Source organism: Anopheles cruzii, chromosome 3, assembly GCF_943734635.1.
Source record: "Anopheles cruzii chromosome 3, idAnoCruzAS_RS32_06, whole genome shotgun sequence".
Taxonomy (NCBI): Eukaryota; Metazoa; Arthropoda; class Insecta; order Diptera; family Culicidae; genus Anopheles; species Anopheles cruzii.
Window position 1 is genome coordinate 14461961 of NC_069145.1, and position 17308 is coordinate 14479268.

At 47.7% G+C, this 17308-nt stretch overlaps 6 protein-coding genes across 8 annotated transcripts; 3 read left to right on the top strand and 3 right to left on the bottom strand.

The window, feature by feature from the left end:
* Positions 1–479: 479 nt before the first annotated feature.
* LOC128272689 (regucalcin-like) lies at positions 480–2177 on the top strand. Its single transcript, XM_053010554.1, has 4 exons — positions 480–747; positions 1009–1195; positions 1272–1836; positions 1898–2177. Exons 1-4 carry the CDS (start codon positions 622–624, stop codon positions 2088–2090), a joined length of 1071 nt encoding a protein of 356 aa, XP_052866514.1. The 5' UTR covers positions 480–621; the 3' UTR covers positions 2091–2177.
* Positions 2178–2222: 45 nt separating this feature from the next.
* On the bottom strand, positions 2223–7615 carry LOC128274353 (10 kDa heat shock protein, mitochondrial). 2 transcript variants are annotated; one of them, XM_053012519.1, is made up of 2 exons: positions 7601–7615; positions 2223–2983 (listed from the first exon to the last, which is right to left on the bottom strand). In XM_053012519.1, the coding sequence occupies exons 1-2, from the start codon at positions 7613–7615 to the stop codon at positions 2684–2686; spliced, it is 315 nt and encodes a 104-aa protein (XP_052868479.1). In that variant the 3' UTR covers positions 2223–2683. The 2 variants fall into 2 exon arrangements, with proteins under 2 accessions (XP_052868479.1, XP_052868478.1); XM_053012518.1 differs by lacking the exon at positions 7601–7615 and adding an exon at positions 3328–3474.
* Positions 6367–9189, top strand: LOC128274352 (immunoglobulin domain-containing protein oig-4-like). 2 transcript variants are annotated; one of them, XM_053012516.1, is made up of 5 exons: positions 6367–6400; positions 8359–8521; positions 8608–8679; positions 8785–8934; positions 9000–9189. In XM_053012516.1, the coding sequence occupies exons 1-5, from the start codon at positions 6369–6371 to the stop codon at positions 9156–9158; spliced, it is 576 nt and encodes a 191-aa protein (XP_052868476.1). In that variant the 5' UTR covers positions 6367–6368; the 3' UTR covers positions 9159–9189. The 2 variants fall into 2 exon arrangements, with proteins under 2 accessions (XP_052868476.1, XP_052868477.1); XM_053012517.1 differs by lacking the exon at positions 6367–6400 and adding an exon at positions 6484–6506.
* LOC128274351 (transmembrane emp24 domain-containing protein 5) lies at positions 6935–8127 on the top strand. Its single transcript, XM_053012515.1, has 2 exons — positions 6935–7112; positions 7179–8127. Exons 1-2 carry the CDS (start codon positions 7110–7112, stop codon positions 7908–7910), a joined length of 735 nt encoding a protein of 244 aa, XP_052868475.1. The 5' UTR covers positions 6935–7109; the 3' UTR covers positions 7911–8127.
* Positions 9190–9308: 119 nt separating the features above from the next.
* LOC128274350 (guanine nucleotide-binding protein subunit beta-2) lies at positions 9309–11407 on the bottom strand. The gene is made up of 6 exons (XM_053012514.1): positions 11073–11407; positions 10315–10760; positions 10031–10232; positions 9828–9957; positions 9679–9765; positions 9309–9613 (listed from the first exon to the last, which is right to left on the bottom strand). The coding sequence occupies exons 1-6, from the start codon at positions 11142–11144 to the stop codon at positions 9507–9509; spliced, it is 1044 nt and encodes a 347-aa protein (XP_052868474.1). The 5' UTR covers positions 11145–11407; the 3' UTR covers positions 9309–9506.
* A 692-nt stretch (positions 11408–12099) lies between these two features.
* Positions 12100–16010, bottom strand: LOC128272213 (procollagen-lysine,2-oxoglutarate 5-dioxygenase). Its single transcript, XM_053009978.1, has 3 exons — positions 15702–16010; positions 12691–14507; positions 12100–12616 (listed from the first exon to the last, which is right to left on the bottom strand). The coding sequence occupies exons 1-3, from the start codon at positions 15793–15795 to the stop codon at positions 12332–12334; spliced, it is 2196 nt and encodes a 731-aa protein (XP_052865938.1). The 5' UTR covers positions 15796–16010; the 3' UTR covers positions 12100–12331.
* Between the last annotated feature and the right edge of the window lie 1298 nt (positions 16011–17308).

Below are 17308 nucleotides of genomic sequence, written 5' to 3' on the forward strand. Positions count from 1 at the left end.
GTGCAGCTGTCAAAGGTTCTGCAGTGTGCCAACCCTGATTATCGAAGTTGTTTTTCGAAATTGATTTAAAAATTGATCGTTACAGCGACGGACATTCCTAAAGGGTTGGAATTTTTATTTTTAGTTTTTCATTTTTTTTTTGTTTTTAACGCATAACAACGCACAATTCCAGTGGAATCCTAACTCACTTCTTTCCATCGTAGCATTCTACGAATCAATTTAGCTTTTTGCTGTTTTGTACGGTGTTGTATCACCAAAACCTATAGTTACGCCAATCGAACAAAACTAAAACAATTAAGCCTCTTTAAAAATAAACCGCGAATGTCAAACAATAGAAATCCATTTCAACCACAATGTCAAGAGATTGTTTCACGCCTAAGCACAGATTCCAAGTAAAATGCCGCATAGCATGACGACCTTGACGACCACATTCCGCGATTCGAATGATCAGGTTCTCGATCAGTCCTCATTCGTCCGCGACCGCGAAAGGCTTGCGATATCTTGCTAAAATTGGGCCTACCGCACGAAGAGAATTTTGTCCTAAAACATCGCTTGTAATCTATAGTTGATTCCTCGGAATTCGATTGAATTACGGCCCGAAGTACTTTATCGCAAACCACCATGTTAGCATCGGCTGCCACGATCACACGATCGCAACACGAGCGACGAGCAGCATCCTCTTCGTGTGCAATTTGTCTTTTGCTGTGGTTCAGTGCATTCGCTATCGTTCAAGGGCAGCTCTTGAAGGTAACAGTTTATCAGCTCAGTTCAGGTCACGGTTATCGGTTCCTATCTGGACGTTGGTAATCATAGTATTATTAATTGGTCTGTAGATATGAAATTTGTCAGTACTTCTTGCACCGCAAACGAGAAACAATCTAAAAGTGCTCGCAGAAACGTTTGAAGGGCAAATCACTTACAGCACACCGGCTGTTTTGCTGTGCAGCCGCTGTCGATCACGAAAGTTTATTGTTTATTGAAAGTGTGATACGTTATTATTTCCACTAGCAAACAGATACGATGTCTGCTGGAGATAACACCTATAAGGTAGAGCAGCTACCGAGCCCTCGCTCAATTTTAGGGGAAGGCCCCGTATGGGACAGCGATAGCAAGAGTCTGTACTATGTGGACATTTTAACGCCGGCGGTACTTCGCTACGACTACGCAGAAAATCGCACCTACAGTGCCAGCCTCGGTAAGTATGGAAACCGCGCTCGTGTAATTGTTGAACGGTACGAAAGGTGACTGATCGTACTTTCCGTTGATCGTAGATGGAGCTGGCTCGATCTCGTTCATCGTTCTAGTTGCCGGACAGCCAGAACATTTTGTCGTCGGTGACAATAACCGTGTCTCGTTAATTCGATGGGACGGTCGGGCAGAACAGGCCACTCGTCTCCGCACGCTGGCCGATTTGGGTGAAACACAGGTTCATGTGCGGTTCAACGATGGCAAGGTAGACCCTTCCGGTCGTCTGTACGCCGGTACGATGCGCCTGGAAAAGCTGGGCGATCTGTTAGAGCAGCACGAGGGCCAATTTTTCCGCTACGACCACGGTACGATGGTGGTGCAGAAGAAAAATATCAGCATTTCCAACGGGCTGACCTGGGATGAGCCAAACAACGCGCAGCGCATGTATTACATCGACTCGGCAGCCCGGGACGTGAAGGCGTATGATGTGGATGAAAACGGTGATCTGCGGAATGAGTCGGTGTTCTTCGATCTTCGAATCAATGGAAGCAACCCGAATTACGTGGCCGACGGTATGACCAGCGATGCCGACGGTAACCTGTATGTTGCGACCTGGGGTGGTTCGAAGGTGATGAAGATTGATAAAACGTAAGTGATTACAATTGCCTATTTTTTCCATGATACTCTAAACTGGAAATTCTTTTTCCAGTTCGCGACAGGTAGTGCAGGAGATAAAAATTCCTGCGGAACAGGTGACGTCGGCAGCGTTCGGAGGTCCTAACTTGGACGAACTGTTCGTTACTACCTCGCTGAACGGAGACAAACCGGCGCCGGCGGGCGCACTTTTCAAAGTAACCGGTCTAGGCGTCAAGGGAAAACCAATGTACAAAATGATTGTTTGAAACACTTTCCGTCCTTGCGTCGGTGCACTAGCTTTGGTGTACAAATCGTCACTTTTTGCAGCATGCCAATAAAATGTCTGCTTTCTTTCAATACAGTTTGCTGTAACAAGTTAATCGGTTGGTTGTGTTGTTATTAATCGATTTGCTTTTTTATTAAAGATTGTTGAAATCATTCGCGATCCTACTTGACTAACCGTTTTCCGTCGCCCTTCGCCTGCTACGTTTGAAAGATCAAGCGTCCTAGCATTTCAACTTGACGATCAAACGAGTAGCATTCGATGATGGGCGGGAGGGTTCAACCCGATCACGGATCGTGTAACAGGAGCACCAAAGCGAAGCCCCTCACCGGCATTCGACATGCCTTTGGTGGTCCACGACACGATCCGAGCGGCAGAAAAGCGAAAACCACGGGCGGGTCGCAACATCGTCACCTGTTGCTAGGCCCTTCCAACGAACGAACTCCTCACAATCATTAACAACCGGTAGATTTTCCTCCCATTTCACTGTGTGTGCCGCTACTTGTCTGCGGCTTATGTTCCTTTCTCCGACCGTGTCTTTTTGTTTGTTCCGCAGCGCACCCGTTGGTAGTGCTCTTATTCGATCTTCGCCAGAATGTCGGCTTCCCGGAAGAGATGATATTCTTTGGTGTCGCCCAGTTCAACCTTGGTGCCACCGTACTCGGGCAACAGCACCTTCTCGCCGACCTTCACGGCCAGCGGCACATGCTCGCCGGTCTGGGTGTTACGCGCACCGGGCCCAACCGCGACCACTGTGCCTTCCAGCACCTTCGACTGTGCTTTCTCTGGGATCACGAGTCCACTCTTCGTTTTAGTGAGTGCCTCCGCGCGGAGAATAAGAACGCGGTCCAATAGGGGCAGCAGACGTTTCGTGGCCTAGAGCAAGATTGAGAAGAACGATGATAAGACATATGCGATTACTTCCGCCACACGGAATGCTGTCAATGAGATGAGCATGTTCCAGGCCCACGGAGGATGATTACGTAAGAGGAATCTGAACCCGGCTTATTGTTCCAGCGAAACGGGGGCACATAAGGGGTCAAAGGACGAAGCAATCGAACAAACTTCGATCCATTTGAGGCCGATTGCAATCAGAACATGTTGCATGATGAAATAAAGCCAAAAGAATTGCAGCATGGAGGTCTCCCAACCGTGCCAGCCTAATTTTCCCTAATGGAGGATGGATCCCACGCCGGCAAAATCCACCCCTCGGTACGTACCATTTTGCTTCGGTGCTACTTTTACTCTTGAGGCAGTGATAAATAATCTGCAGTCACACCAGATTATCGTTGAGCGCTAAATACTTTGCTCCGAAAAGATCACCGGCAAACTGGAAATTCACACCATTAACCATTAACAGCACGAGGAATGAATTGACAGTGGCTGATAGCAAATTGAGGCGGCGCCGGAGTCGTCTAGATAAGTTCGAGTTTGCCTAGATTATTCTAGAAACTATTCTTTCGGACAAAGGTACAAAATATCTCTTGGAGAGGAACAGTTTTTACTAAATGGATCGTTGAAGCGACTTTCCGTAATCATTCATTTTATATTGGGTTCAGAAGATATTTTATAATGATATATTTCGATTTTCTCATGAAGTTTTCGCCTGTTGTTTGGTGCAGTATCGAACCCGCAGTTATAGATGTATGGAAAATGTCATCGTGTACGATGCGATTGTGCTTCGAAGCTACAAACAGTCGTTAACAAGCTATCCGTTTCAGTTTCTTGCTTATAGTTTTAGTGTTTATTGTATTTAAAAACCTTTAAAAATCATAATGCCATCATCTTTAAAGTCTATACAACACAACACAGGACTTATGAACCGTAATTGAAACATTCTAACGTACCTACTTCCATTGTTGTTGAACTTATCCTAATTTTAGTGGATCTTAAACTACGAGCAAGCGAGGCACTGGCTGCCGGTGATGAACGTGCTGCAATATACTTTCAAACGCAATCTCTTGGTACCTCGAAGCGTCTGCAATTTTCGCAACAATATCGGCAATGTAAAGACATAGGTAATGCCTCGGCCGAAAGCCACGGAAGGCTTCCACCAACTCGTGATTTTGTTTACGTTTTTTTTTAGGTGAGTGTATTGATAGCATAACAAAGGGATTGAAAAAACAATCGGAATCTCGAATAGCCTCGGTGGCTGCGGAATACGATAAGCTGTGCAAAGCGTGTCGCGAACTACCCGAACAGTGGACGGTGATACAAATTTCGAAAGCCTTTAACCCACGCTCAACCAGCCTCTCGTATGAGGAGAATCTGCAGGCACCGGCACCCGTTTGGTTGACCGTATTCCGTTGCAGTGACCCCGTCGATGAAGCTCTATCGGAACCGCTTCTAGTTTGTCTCGATCCACCCGCTGATGAGCCGGGATTAAAGTTTGAAAGCTTCTTCGAACACATCACCTCGATCGCTCGAGAGGTACGAAATGGGGTTTCTAGTGAAGCGATAAGTGCAGGAGGAAGCAAGGGTATACGGAACGAGGCCGCGGAGGAAGTGATAGCTTCCTCGATCGACCGCGTAAAACGATGGCTTGGGCCATGGACAAATATGCTGTGCGGAAAATTTCGCTCACAAGCGGACCAGTCGCTCGAAGCCGAGATCTACAACCGAATAGAGGATTACTGCATCCAGCACCGAATGAACAAGAAAACGCAACGACTGGTGTCGCTCGTGGCACGCAGGCTGGACTTGCTGGAGGGATTTGATATTTACCGATTGTGTTGCAGTGTAGAACTCGATTTAGACGACTCGGCAATTGGGTCGTTATACGATTTTCTGATCGATATAAAGGCTCACAAGTTCAAGAGCAAACGAAACCAATTCGAATGTTTCCCGGTGCTGCTGGTAGTGGACGAGTGGCTTGATGGCTTCCCGTGGGAAATGCTGCATCCGACGAACGAGTTTTGCCGCTTCGGTAGTTTCTGTCAGCTGGACGAGTTGTTCCGCGTGCACAAGAAACGGATCAAGAATGGCTATCTTTACATACGGACACAGAAGTGCTGCGCTATCATTAATCCAGGCACGTAGAGCTCCGAAGCTCAAGGCGCATGAACACTAATGTTTCCTATTTTACAGATAAAAACCTCGAGAGGATGAGTTTACGTTTGCAGATGTTTTACAGGGAGTGGTATCCGGACTTTCAGCAGCTTGTTGATCAGCCACCGACCGAATCGGAGTTTGTTGAGATGCTCGATCAATCGGATGTTGTCTGGTACGGTGTGCTTCGTTTTATCATGTAATATAGAAGAGTCTTAACGGTTTTGTGTTGAACTTTAGTTACAACGGGCACGGCAGCGGAATGCAATTTATGAACGGAGAAACATTACTGCAGCGGGACATCAACTGTGTTACGTTCCTTTTCGGCTGTGACTCGGTGCGCCTATACTCGAACGGTCTATTTACGGAGCTGCTCGGCAGTCACATGTACTACAATGCAGCCCGCTGTCCGGCGATAATCGGAGCGCTCTGGGTGCTGACTGACCTGTACACCGACATATACTCTGTTTTGCTATTGGGCAACTGGATTCCATCGACTAATCCGAAGTACAGCAAACAAAACATCTCCAACCTCGATACCGTGGCTCTAAAGGCGATACTTTTTCGTAAGTACCTACGATTAACGGTGCTCTTTGCGATATACTGTTTCATAACGGCCCCAATTGCAGAATTCAACAAGACAACGAAATACTTTATACCGCAGAGCCCAAACCTGCTAAAGTTAATGAGCGAGTGTAGGCTGTTCCTCTGTCTTCCCCACAGAATAAGGTGCGCTTTCGTCTGTCGGGGACTCCCGGTAATGAATGAAACACGCAATTGAAAGGCAAAAAGAAACTGATAGAAAAATATACTATTATAAGGCAAATGGTTTCACTGCTTTGGGGTTTCCTCGTTCGATTAAAACACAGCAGAGAACTTGGTGCGCACCAGGCAAAGCGTGCCTCAACCGGCCATTAGTTGTCCTCTGCGGAAGGCTGACATCTGATCGGCGCTACAGTTGGCTTACGAAAGGTATCCGGACGAAACGGCGCAGCATCGTCTTTCCGTAAGATTGAAGCCGGCACCAAACGTCGTGGCGCATTCGATTACCGTCAATTGGATAATCTCACATATAATCTAACACTGATTCAATTTGTTATCGACCCTGGGCGCACGCCGTGTGCGCTCCTGGCGTAAGTGTACTTTCCAGTCCAGGAATAGCATCTGCGATGTAGTCTGCAGACAACCGTTGACCACGATCAGAGAATGATCTATGCGGCCTGGCTTGATAACTAAAACTTGTGTGTGCGTATACCAGTTTGGTTGAATTTAAATTCTCAAAACCGTTCGTCCTTGTGTCGAGCCGAACCAAAACATCCGTTCGGACATCCGTTGCAAACGCCCTTGCTTGGTAAGCTAATTGTTGTAAGCATATCCCGTCGATATACCAGTAGGCAGTGGAACAACATGCGTTATGAGAATCATTTGACGTTTTTCTGTAGCAGTTGTAAATTTCTGATGTAAACTAAGATAAGCAACGAATCAAATTCGCCAGTGTTCGTCATAAATTTTGACCTGTGTCTTGTGTCCTTCACGGTCATCATCCTGTGTCGCACCGAGTGTCGTTGGAAATTTGAATAAATCCAAATTGGGGCGATTCGCAATAGTCACGGTGCAACGGAAAGTTGCATTAGTGTATGTGTGTGTGCAAGTGTGTGTCTAACGCGCGTTCTAACGGTTTGACAGCTGTGTTTTGCATTTCGTGGAAAAGGGTGACCAGCAACGCCAACTAGGACTTCAACCAGGAGGCTCAGTTTTTGTTGCCGCCGGTGACAGTTTGGTAGCGATGAAAATAAGAATGCATTCTTTGGCGAAGGTAGGCGAAAATATATAAACCCGCAGTACCAGCATCGTTCGGAAGTCCATTCCGTCCGTCCATTAATTACTGATCTCGGCTTCGGTGCCGACAGTGGGATTTGTGCAAACCTTACTTGCAACTGTCTCAGGCCTAAGCATGGTCAGTGAATCAACGTTCAAGTTTTTTACCGTGAGATTGCGTTAATCACCTTGCGCTCCTTTTTAGGACAATCCTCGAAGATACCACTATCGCTCGGCAATGGTCTTATCATGGTCGCGTGTGCTCATCGCGCTCATCGTTGCAGGGCTTCCAATGCATCTCTCCGCGCTGCAGAAAGAGATTACGATCAATGTTGAGCCGGGGAGAATTGACTGTTTCTACGAACAGGCCAAAGCTGGCCAGACGATTGACATCGAATACCAGGTGATCGACGGAGGTCACGGAGATTTAGATATAAGCTTCGAGATGGCCGAGGTGACGGGCCGGACGATAGTTACCGACTACAAAAAGTCCGACAACATTCATCGGCACCCGGTTCACTACGATGGCGAGTTCAAGTTCTGCTTCGACAACGAGTTCAGCCGGCACAACAGCAAGACGGTTTTCTTCGAATTGATCATTGAGCGCGAGGGCGAACTGGAAGACACGGCCTGGGCGGACATTGATCTGCTGGAGGGCTTGACGCCGGAAGAGTTTTACGATATGAAGGTTCAGGATATGGAGGATGCTATCAAGCGGGTGCGCAATAATCTCACCAAAGCGCGCCAGCTGCAGGACATGCTGCGATCGCACGAAGCACGCGATCGGAACGTGGCCGAAGAGAATTACTTCAAAGTGAACGTGTGGTCGTTCTTCCAGATACTAGTGATGATTGCGGTCGGCGTGCTGCAAGTGTTCATGGTGAAATCATTGTTCGACGTCGATTCGCGAGCCTACAAACTACTGACCAAACTGTAACAAGAATCAGGCAAGCTGTAACGAGGACAGTCTCGCCACATCCGAGCGCATGAAACAACGGAATTGCTTCTAAACCAAAGTTATTTTCGATATTATCGTGCTTCATCCAGCGTCAGGTTGAGCATCCAGCAAATCAGGGTTCCTAATCGGGCGATCACAGCATCCATATGACGAGCGAGAAATAGGGTAAGGGTAGTGGGAATGCAAAGACACAAACACCGTCTCATGGATTGTGCATCCGCGTGGACAGTTGTGAGATCGTTTCTTCTGTCTAATTTGCCATTTAACGAAATAGAAGATAGTAAATTTTATTATGAAACGGTCGTTTTTTTTTGTCGAAGTGATTGAAAGAAGTGGACGTAACTAGATAAGGAAGATACAATAAAACAGGAAAACTCTAAATTAACGATGGTCCGTAATTTCATTTATTATTACCTTCTTTCAATAGCTCTGTGCCTGGTTGGAATCACAAAACCATGCATCGCAAACGAATTGCGCCATCAATGGTGCCGCTCTATGTTTGTACCCTTATCGTGATCATACTATTCTCGAGCGCGATCGACGATGTCGCAGCCAGACGTGGACGCGCCAGAGGTCGCACGAAATCGAGGGTAAGTGAATCCGGCCTGTGGGCCGGTATGCCGCGGTGAGTGGGATGGGAGCGTTGCCCCTGATTTATGCCTATGTTCACTTACAGATGCAAATCGGTCTGCCAATTACCGGTAAATATCGCGACCCAGAGTCGGATCAGTACTACAACAATAACAATGTAAGAATGGGAGTAAAACTATCAGTGAATGGGACACGCTTTTTGTATCATACTTTCTTCATATGATCTCTTTCCTCCTCTCTTTCTCTCTGTCTCTTGTTGCAGGGTGCAAAGATAACGTTGGCATCACACTTTGACTATGAATACGTTCTGGGACACAAGATTGCATTTCTGTGTGTAGCCCGTGGAACACCGCGACCAACCATTACATGGTTCAAGGATGGCGTTGAGATCTTCAGCCACCTTTATCTTCACGTTAGTCCGCTGTTACATGATTGTTACATGAGTATTGCTTTTCATCCACTAATTGCTTTCCATAGGTACACGAATGGAACATTGGGAAGGACAAGGTAAAGTCGAAGATAGAGATCGATCCGGCGACCCAAATGGATGCCGGAGTTTACGAGTGTACGGCAGATAATATGTATTCAATCGATCGACGAAGTTTTAAGACCGATTTTTCGATTGCGTTCGATTAGTGAAGAATGAGCCGGCTGAGGGTACTATGGCAGAGAGCCAACCTAAGGTATCACGGCCGAAGACCCCCTGTCCTTCGGCTGTGTGTGAGCACAAACGTAAAAGTTCCTGAGTGTAGAGTAGCGAATAAACATATTTATGATAGAACGTGATGTGTTTGTTTCCTTTTTATTTACTTTATCGTTTAGTTCACTACATTAGTAAGTATAGGGAGTGGAAATTGATTCAAACAGATAGTCAAACTACACAAGGCATAGCTTTTGCAACTAGAGGATGGCCTCAAAAACATAAACGTGTGTGACCAGGGGCGATCGTAAATCAAAGCCGACAAGTGGTTTTTCCGAGGCAGTCTAAACCCAAACGCGCACGTGCTGGTCCCAGCTACAAGATGCCAGCGCCATACCATTCGGTGCCATGCTGATCGATGTAATCCGATTTTCGTGGCCACTCAGTGTACCTGTAAATGGGTCGGATGATATTCGCTTGAATTGCGAAAATTTTTCGCTAGCAAAGGACTCTCACCATTGTGTTGTCCCTTCATGGTGTCCCAAATGTGAATATTATTGTCGTCGGATCCACACATAATGTAGCGGCCACTCAGCGACAGAGCTACGGAAAAAATTGAAATGATTAGCCGCTGACTGATAGTCAAAAACGTTGCTGCTACAAACCGCAAGAAGTGAAGCCACTGTTGCGATTCGGTGGTTCGTAGTGACCGATCTGTTGATCAGATCGGAAGTCAAACAAACGAGCTGTCTTATCCTCGGAACCAGTGGCGAATCCAAATCCACTCGGATGATACTAAGGGGCAGTGGGGTGATTGTGATTAATTCGACCGAAAACGGACGAAGGGCTCCATCCGTAAAACACTTACGCTAACACTGTTCACATCTGCCTCATGGCCAAAGAACGTTTGCTTCGGCGTGTTTTCTCGCACGTCCCAAAGTTTACATGTTTTATCAACCGAACCGGTCACGTAGGTATTCTTATCCGGGCTCATCGAAATCGACACGACGTCACCGGCGTGGGCATCAAACTCGGATGTTTTCTTGCCAACTTGCAAATCCCAGACGCAGCTGTGGGTTTCAGAACAAAAAACAGTAAGATCAACTGATGTCGACCGCCTTGTTCGGTCAAAGTACACGAAACGTTGCTAACATTTTCAAATCACCCGATCCGGTAATGATGTGTGTATCATCAAGGAACCGACAGGAACTGAGAAAACCCTCGTATCCGGCCAGCTCACGCACGATCTTCGAGTTGCCTTGCGCGTCGCGATTATTCAGATCGTATACCGTACACATGTTGTCCATGCCACCGCACGCCACAAAGTTACCAGAATCGGCGTACGCCACACTCATGACCCATGCCGACCGAAGCGGTATGACTTGAACCTTGTTTCCCGTCCACGTGTCCCAGATGATGAGCTTCCCGTCTAGCGAACCGGTAACGCAGTGCCGCGAGTCTCCGGCAAAATGCACCGAATTGACCTTATTGATGTGTCCTTTTAGAAACTTTTTCGTCGAGATGCGCACCTTCGGCACGTCGCTCATGTCGGCGCACTTGTCGAACAGCGCACAGTCGGCGACTTTTTTTTGTTCTTCCTGTGCAAAGTAGAAAAAAATATCGACCCAAGTGTTAGGAAGTTACGAATGGCCAACGGACACTATCGATCAGGCCCAGACCATCAGGCTAATTGGATTGAAACATACGCCAACCGGGCCAGACCGACTTGAGAATCGTTTTTCATGGCGCATCCAATCGTTGTTCGATAGGACGAAGAGGACCAATCCCTTGGGATCCATTAAATCTACTCACGCCAGAGACTTGATGCAAACAAGCTACAACTTTATAGGTTTAAACTAAATGGTATTACCTGATTACCGATTTTTTCTCAGTATGGCTTATTTTCGTACCTTGAACTTGGCAATCATATCATTGATCTCCTTTTTCAACGCCGCAACTTCCGGATCATCTTTCGGCGGCATGATGGCGATGATCTGTGCGAGTCCAGCAACCTTAGTGGCACAAGATCTCCAACGCTCACGATGGTAACAATGGCACAATTTAGGTGCAAAACAACACTTGCGATTGTGCACAATACTTCACACAACGTCGTGAAACGGCCGGGAACATCAATCGGTTGCCCTTCTTCCAACGGTGCTACTACTACCTCCGGCAGCGATGTATCGAATGGAACTAACAGTCGTGGTCAGCCGTTTGCAGCATTGAACACGGTACGGTGTGCAGCCCCTTACGGCCATACACTAATTAAATTTCATTCGTCCACTTTTTTCTGTTGCTTCCCTCCCAACAAGGGGCCGGACCCGGCAGCGAACTGATAGCGCATGTGTGTCCCTCGCGATACGGAGGATTATTTCGAATTGCTCGTTGCCGTCGGCTCCGATTCCCCTGTCGCTATTTAGATATTGGACATCTTCCGAGGGCCGTGCGCTTGGACCTTGATAGGTGCTACTCGAAAAGCTCATCGTTGAAGCAGTATGAACACGGAGGTGTAGTGGCAACAACTAGCATTTACTAGGCTTCTGTGCCAGTGGGTTGTGGAATTGCGGGCACCCGATAGAAGTTTCCATTTTTGGCATCATGCTCACATGTTGCTGTTCCTCAGTTTCCTATCCATCGTGGACTTCGGTGTTGTGGCCCCCTCGAATTCTCCAGAGCACATTGCACAACACAGTCCAGAGTGGACCGTCTTAACACAACCTCTCAATGCTCCCATGTTGGTTATCGGCATCAGTAAAAAGCTGAAAACAGACTTATGAGCGAACGGACCTATTATCTTTAACTTATTATATCAAATATCCAAGACCGCACAAAACTTTCCTACTACCTCGAATTCTCATATTACCTTCGGATATGCGCTTTGAATTTAAAAGTAGCACTTTAAAAGCAAAGCAACGCTCGCACTGGGTACCGCTAGGATTATTATATTTTATTAGTTTATTACAACCTATTTCGAGCGACAATTGGCGCAGAGTAGAGACGATTAGTCTGCATATAATGGCACGACGCGACTGGTCAAAACATAAAAATACTAAATGAACACAAAAGAACGGCACACATAAAACAGTCGTTTTCGCCCTTTTCCTGTGGGGAAGGATTGCACAGGAAACGGCTATTGCTTTGTTGGGCGTCCTGCGAGTATTTGGTTGTTTCACGGATCGATGAACGAAATCATAATGTACCGGGTTCCTTTCACTGTCAGCAGTCCTTCGTGGAAGTGCGTCAAACGTCCCGGGTGCATTAGGAGCCATCCTTTGCGCGTGTCAGTCACCGAGCAGTTGTAGCGCAAGAACCGGCAGCCACCACCTTCGTAGTCGGTCCCAGCGTTATTCAGCGCAATGTTGATCGTGTAGGTTGACGAATCGTGATGGGGTCGCAACGAGGGCTGCTCGTCTGGCCGGTAGCGGACGACAAAGTTCATCAGCGATCGAGGTGGCTGTTGGGAAACAATTGGTAGAACGAGCTTAGAGACAACGAAATGGCACGGCACAGCAAACGGAATGTACTCACGTCGTGGAAGTAGCCGGTGAACACTTTCTCCTGCAGCGGGCGAACATAGAGCTGCAAAAACTTGAGCCAAACCTGCTCCAAACCAACCTGATTCATGTGAATGTCTCGCGTCGGGACGGCTTCGTATCCGCCCTGTAGCCGTTGGTCGTTGTTCGTCCCATCGGACCACTGACCGAACGTTTCGACGATCTCTCGCAGATCGTCGCAAAACCGCTCGGTGCCGATCGCGAGCCAGTAAACGTCCGGGCAGGGCTGCTGGGGAACAAACGAGGACTCCAGCTGCGGCCGGTACTCCGGCGAAAGATAGCGTTGTTCCCAATCGTGTTGGTTGTTGAACAGCTGGTAAAAGTCCGGATGGGTGCGCGCCGTGTCGAAGTACTCGGTGTCCACCAGGTGACCGTACTGTTCCATGTTGATCACGTGCATAAAGATGCCCTTCGAGCGGAAGTGCCAACACATCGCCATGTCTGGATCCGTTTCCTGTAGCTCATAACTAATGTCGGGCAGAATACGACGTTTGATCAGATAGACGATCGAAACGAACGGGACGTTCCACAGGCCCAGCAGTTTGCGACCCACGATATCCATATAGTCGCTGGACCGCGCATAGAACCCCTGGTTGCTTAGCGCACCCCAGAAGTTGCTCCACACCTTCTCGGGGCGCGTCAGGACGGGCGATATCACGTTGCGGTTCGCTTCGATCAACGCACGCAGTACATTCGAATCGTCTAGGTGACCCTCGGAGTCGACGACGAAAAGATAATCACAGCCACGCTGCTCGCAGTGCTTGGTGGCAAACGTACGAGCGGCCGCTTCCTTGTAATCATCCTCGTGGTCAATTGCCTTCAGCGACCGATAGCGTCCTTCCTGTTGAGCAAGGAATGTCTTCACCGTCGCATCGTGGTACGCTACACTCGAGTGTACCAGAACATCCAGCCGGTCGGCGGGATAGTTTAGTTGCGCGATACGACTAAACCATTCCTCTAGGAACGGTGTCAGTTTTTCAATGAACAGTGCCATCGTAACCAGCGGCAGCTTCGCTTCGTCATCGAGCTTTTGGCGATTCTCCTCTACCACTTTGCACACACCATCGACGAACGCACCGGCCAGATAGTTGGCGTAATTGTTCAGTGTCAGCTTACTCGGCCCATTTCCGTGCACGATCGCTGGTTTCGTGTTGTATTCCGTGTTCGTGAGCGTCGGTTCGGACTCGGTCGTAACCAACGAGAGCGCGACCTGCTCTTCGACACCGTTCAGATTCTGAAACAAAGCGGCCATGTGGTCGAGCTTCATGCCCAACTCCGTTCGCAACTCCGCATCCAGATAACCCTTCGTGTAGTACAGTTGATCGTCTTCCTTATCCTTTACCGGTCTTTTCAGCAGTTTGTACAGCTTGTCGGCGTATCCCATGAAAAGACCCGAGTTTAAGAACCGCATTCCGCGTCCCTCGAGCGGTGGGTAGGAACTCTTCAGTGACTCATCCGGCCAACAGAACCCTTCAGCGCCGAACACAATCGATGCGTTGAAGGAACGGAACTTTTGAAGAATTTTTTCCCACGGTGCCAAAAACAACACATCGTAGCTGTCGGTAAACAGGATGAGACGATCCTCGTCGTCGCGGAACGGTTTCAGGGCTTCCCGCAGCAGGTTTATTTTGTATCCCCCACCGACGGACTTCATGTCTCCTCCGCGCCACGGTTTGCCGAGACCGAGCGGCTTCACGACGAGACCGTAGTGGGCCGCCGATCGGAGGTAGCGAAGATAGCCTTCGGTTTCGTTGCTGGCCACTGTGAACACGAGTGGCTGCTTCACGGATTCTAGAAGTAAAGAGAAGTAGAAAAGTATTACCAAAATGACTATAAAACCCGAAACAACTGTCCTCGTTACGGCCACCAGAGTATGGATAGCGGAATCTACGTTCGTGATCGTACTATTCAACCTACTATTTTTTCAATATGCCTGTGAACGCTAAACCATCAACGTATCATCAACTTAGCACTTCGGTTCATACACGCATTAAGTCCATTAAGTCGCGTATATGCACAATTACAAGCAGGCATCAACACGGACTTCTGTGACAATTATGAAAGTGCCTCGATTCTCTTCCTTGAAAAAGCCTTGACCGTAGCTTTCGTATCTTATTTAAATGTTCTGATTTACCAAAAGTAATTAATTAGGTGATTCTGCTCATCTTTATCTTTATGAACGAATAGAAAGATCAAATCTTTCAATTGAATTGATTCATAAAAGTTATTCAGGTGTTCTTAATTACTAATATTTCGCTGCCGGCATCTACGTTTGCTCATACATTGAAAACGTAGAATGAAAATGCTGGCGGGATATTCATCAAACGCCTGTTGAAAACGTATCCGGCGCACGGAACGCATTCACATCGCAGTTGGAATCAAAAGAGCCACCACGCGCATAAACGCATTCCATCAATTGCCATGCGCGATCCAGTTGCGGCTGCTGAATCCCAGCAGCAAGCACAGTGTGAAATTCATTTTCCACAATTCATCCACCAGACTCTGCTGACCCGAATAGAGGGCCCGGTCTCGGATGTACCATATGTGGTTTCTACATTGTAACATAAACATGCACGCTGCCGGTCCCCTCCAGATCGCATCGACCCTTCTGAACACCATCTGCAATTTAGCTCATTCCGTCAGCACGTAGCCCCCTTCGTAGCAGTTGGCCATGCGCTTCTCATCTCATGATCTCATCTGCGCAGCGGCTTGCCGACAATTTCTTCTTCTCGCGCGATCGTGTAGGCCTACGTGACTTCGTCCTCTTGTGTATGGTAACTTTCCTCTCCTATCGTATTCTTTTATTCTTAGACCAAAAATTAACACAACTTGCGGACCGGCTGCCAGGCGCGCTCCGGAAGCAAGATTGTCGCGGACCTACGCTGGATGCTTATCAGTTGACCCGCCGAAGATCGGTCGAGTGGCGTCGTGAACAATTAATTTCTTCAAAAGTGTCACGTTTAATTTCTCCATCACCAGACTTACCAGCGTCTGCAGACACTGAGGACAGGTAGGTGAGGGCCAGGGCTACTACCACGCACATCGACCACCAGCCTCGTACGGCGGCCATTCCTTGCATCCGGTCGTGCCGTTTCCGTTCGTGCTCGATGTTTTGTGCCAGAATGTTCCGGAAACACGCTGCTCTCACAGGAACACAGGGCTAAAGCGTTTTAAGCAACTAATGATGTTAAAATCACAGACTGAACCGGCGAGCTTCTCGGATTGTCGCACGCGCTAACTACCGCGAGAACCGGCCGTGTGGGTAGCTCGTGACGGAATGAAACACTAAACCAAGGAATGGGCCAACGAACGCACACCGTAACCGGATCGCGCACATACAACGGAAAAACTGCATCGGTCAACTACTTTCGGGCCGCGACGCGATCCGCGGTCCGTTCGTGTGTGTTTGCGTGAGGATCGTTTCTCCAGCCAGATGGCGATAGGCTGGGTTATTTCCGGACCATGCAAACGCACTGATTTGATTTTCTCTCGCTGTTGTCGGGCACAAGCCGGCAACAACGTTCGTTTTCGTTGATCTCCCAACTCGCTTACGATGCGTAATGTGTATGTAAACACGCCACTGATGGGGAATTTGTATGGAGTAGGGGTCGGGGGAGACGAATGACAGTTCGATTGTGTGCAAGTTGCAAGCAAGCGTCTAGCCTTGTACGAAAAGTGTTTGTGTTTAAAATTAAAAACATTGACCGTTTTTACAAACAGTTTGGTGTGGCCAAACCATTATCACGAGAACTCCGGGGGTCAATCAAGTTCGCAAAGGGCACGTTAACAGTGAATTGTTTTGGTTTGGTTTTGGCTAACCGGGCCGAAGCGCAGAGGCGAATAGGTACGTAAACCCATTCTATGCTTCTCGTTTAAAATATTCAGATTAGAGGGACGTTTCAATATTTGTTTTGACTTACTGTTACGGTTATCGCATGTTTTACACAAAATGCTGTAAAATCTGCATGATACGCGTGTTGTGGAGATCTAAGAAGATGTCTTGTAAGAACAGTCAATGCGGTAGGAGAACAGAACTGGGGCTTTCTTGTTTGAAAATGATATGCCATTGCACTTACTGACTTTAAGAAAGATTACTCGTTACGAATGAACAAAGCGATTAATGAACGGACGACACAAACCGGGCACAGACGTACGAACAGCAAAACGGGGCCTCGAAAGCGAACAAAACAACACGAATGAAGGCGCCATGCGGTGACATATCACAGGATAATGAATCTCGAATGTTGTAGTGATCGGTGATTGATGATTGTATAAACAGCTGAAGGTATTTTGCCCTCGATCAGTCCTTATTAACAGATAGGTCGTCTCTTATCTTTTCCTCTCTTCGTGCAGTGAGTCCGTCCATCCGATCTGCGAGATTGACTTCATTGTCTGTACTTACATTTCACTCGATTGCGTAATGGCGAACCCGTTATGGTGCGAAGATGCCCGGAGCGAGGTCATCCCAAAATTGTATTTTAATGACGCTCCACTCTTGTAGTTGATTTTTTGCCGAATGAAGGGTAAATGCCTGGTGGTTGAAGGAAAATCTTGGACTCACACGACCGAAAAGATCGCGATCAGATGATGGA

What these genes read in the sequence shown, in the direction of transcription:
- LOC128272689 (XM_053010554.1), top strand. Translation starts at nt 622, where the DNA reads ATGTTAGCATCGGCTGCCACGATCACACGATCGCAACACGAGCGACGA. An exon ending in TTCAAGGGCAGCTCTTGAAG is followed by an intron (nt 748 to 1,008) that starts GTAACAGTTTAT and finishes TATTTCCACTAG; the next exon opens with CAAACAGATACGATGTCTGC. An exon ending in CACCTACAGTGCCAGCCTCG is followed by an intron (nt 1,196 to 1,271) that starts GTAAGTATGGAA and finishes CGTTGATCGTAG; the next exon opens with ATGGAGCTGGCTCGATCTCG.
- LOC128274352 (XM_053012516.1), top strand. Translation starts at nt 6,369, where the DNA reads ATGCGGCCTGGCTTGATAACTAAAACTTGTGT. An exon ending in AGTACTACAACAATAACAAT is followed by an intron (nt 8,680 to 8,784) that starts GTAAGAATGGGA and finishes CTCTTGTTGCAG; the next exon opens with GGTGCAAAGATAACGTTGGC. An exon ending in TCAGCCACCTTTATCTTCAC is followed by an intron (nt 8,935 to 8,999) that starts GTTAGTCCGCTG and finishes TGCTTTCCATAG; the next exon opens with GTACACGAATGGAACATTGG.
- LOC128274350 (XM_053012514.1), bottom strand. Translation starts at nt 11,144, where the DNA reads ATGCCGCCGAAAGATGATCCGGAAGTTGCGGCGTTGAAAAAGGAGATC. An exon ending in GGATCGGGTGATTTGAAAAT is followed by an intron (nt 10,233 to 10,314) that starts GTTAGCAACGTT and finishes TGAAACCCACAG; the next exon opens with CTGCGTCTGGGATTTGCAAG. An exon ending in CAGATGTGAACAGTGTTAGC is followed by an intron (nt 9,958 to 10,030) that starts GTAAGTGTTTTA and finishes ACTGCCCCTTAG; the next exon opens with TATCATCCGAGTGGATTTGG.
- LOC128272213 (XM_053009978.1), bottom strand. Translation starts at nt 15,795, where the DNA reads ATGCAAGGAATGGCCGCCGTACGAGGCTGGTGGTCGATGTGCGTGGTA. An exon ending in CTCAGTGTCTGCAGACGCTG is followed by an intron (nt 14,508 to 15,701) that starts GTAAGTCTGGTG and finishes CTTTACTTCTAG; the next exon opens with AATCCGTGAAGCAGCCACTC. An exon ending in TCACCGGCTACTTCCACGAC is followed by an intron (nt 12,617 to 12,690) that starts GTGAGTACATTC and finishes GTTTCCCAACAG; the next exon opens with CCACCTCGATCGCTGATGAA.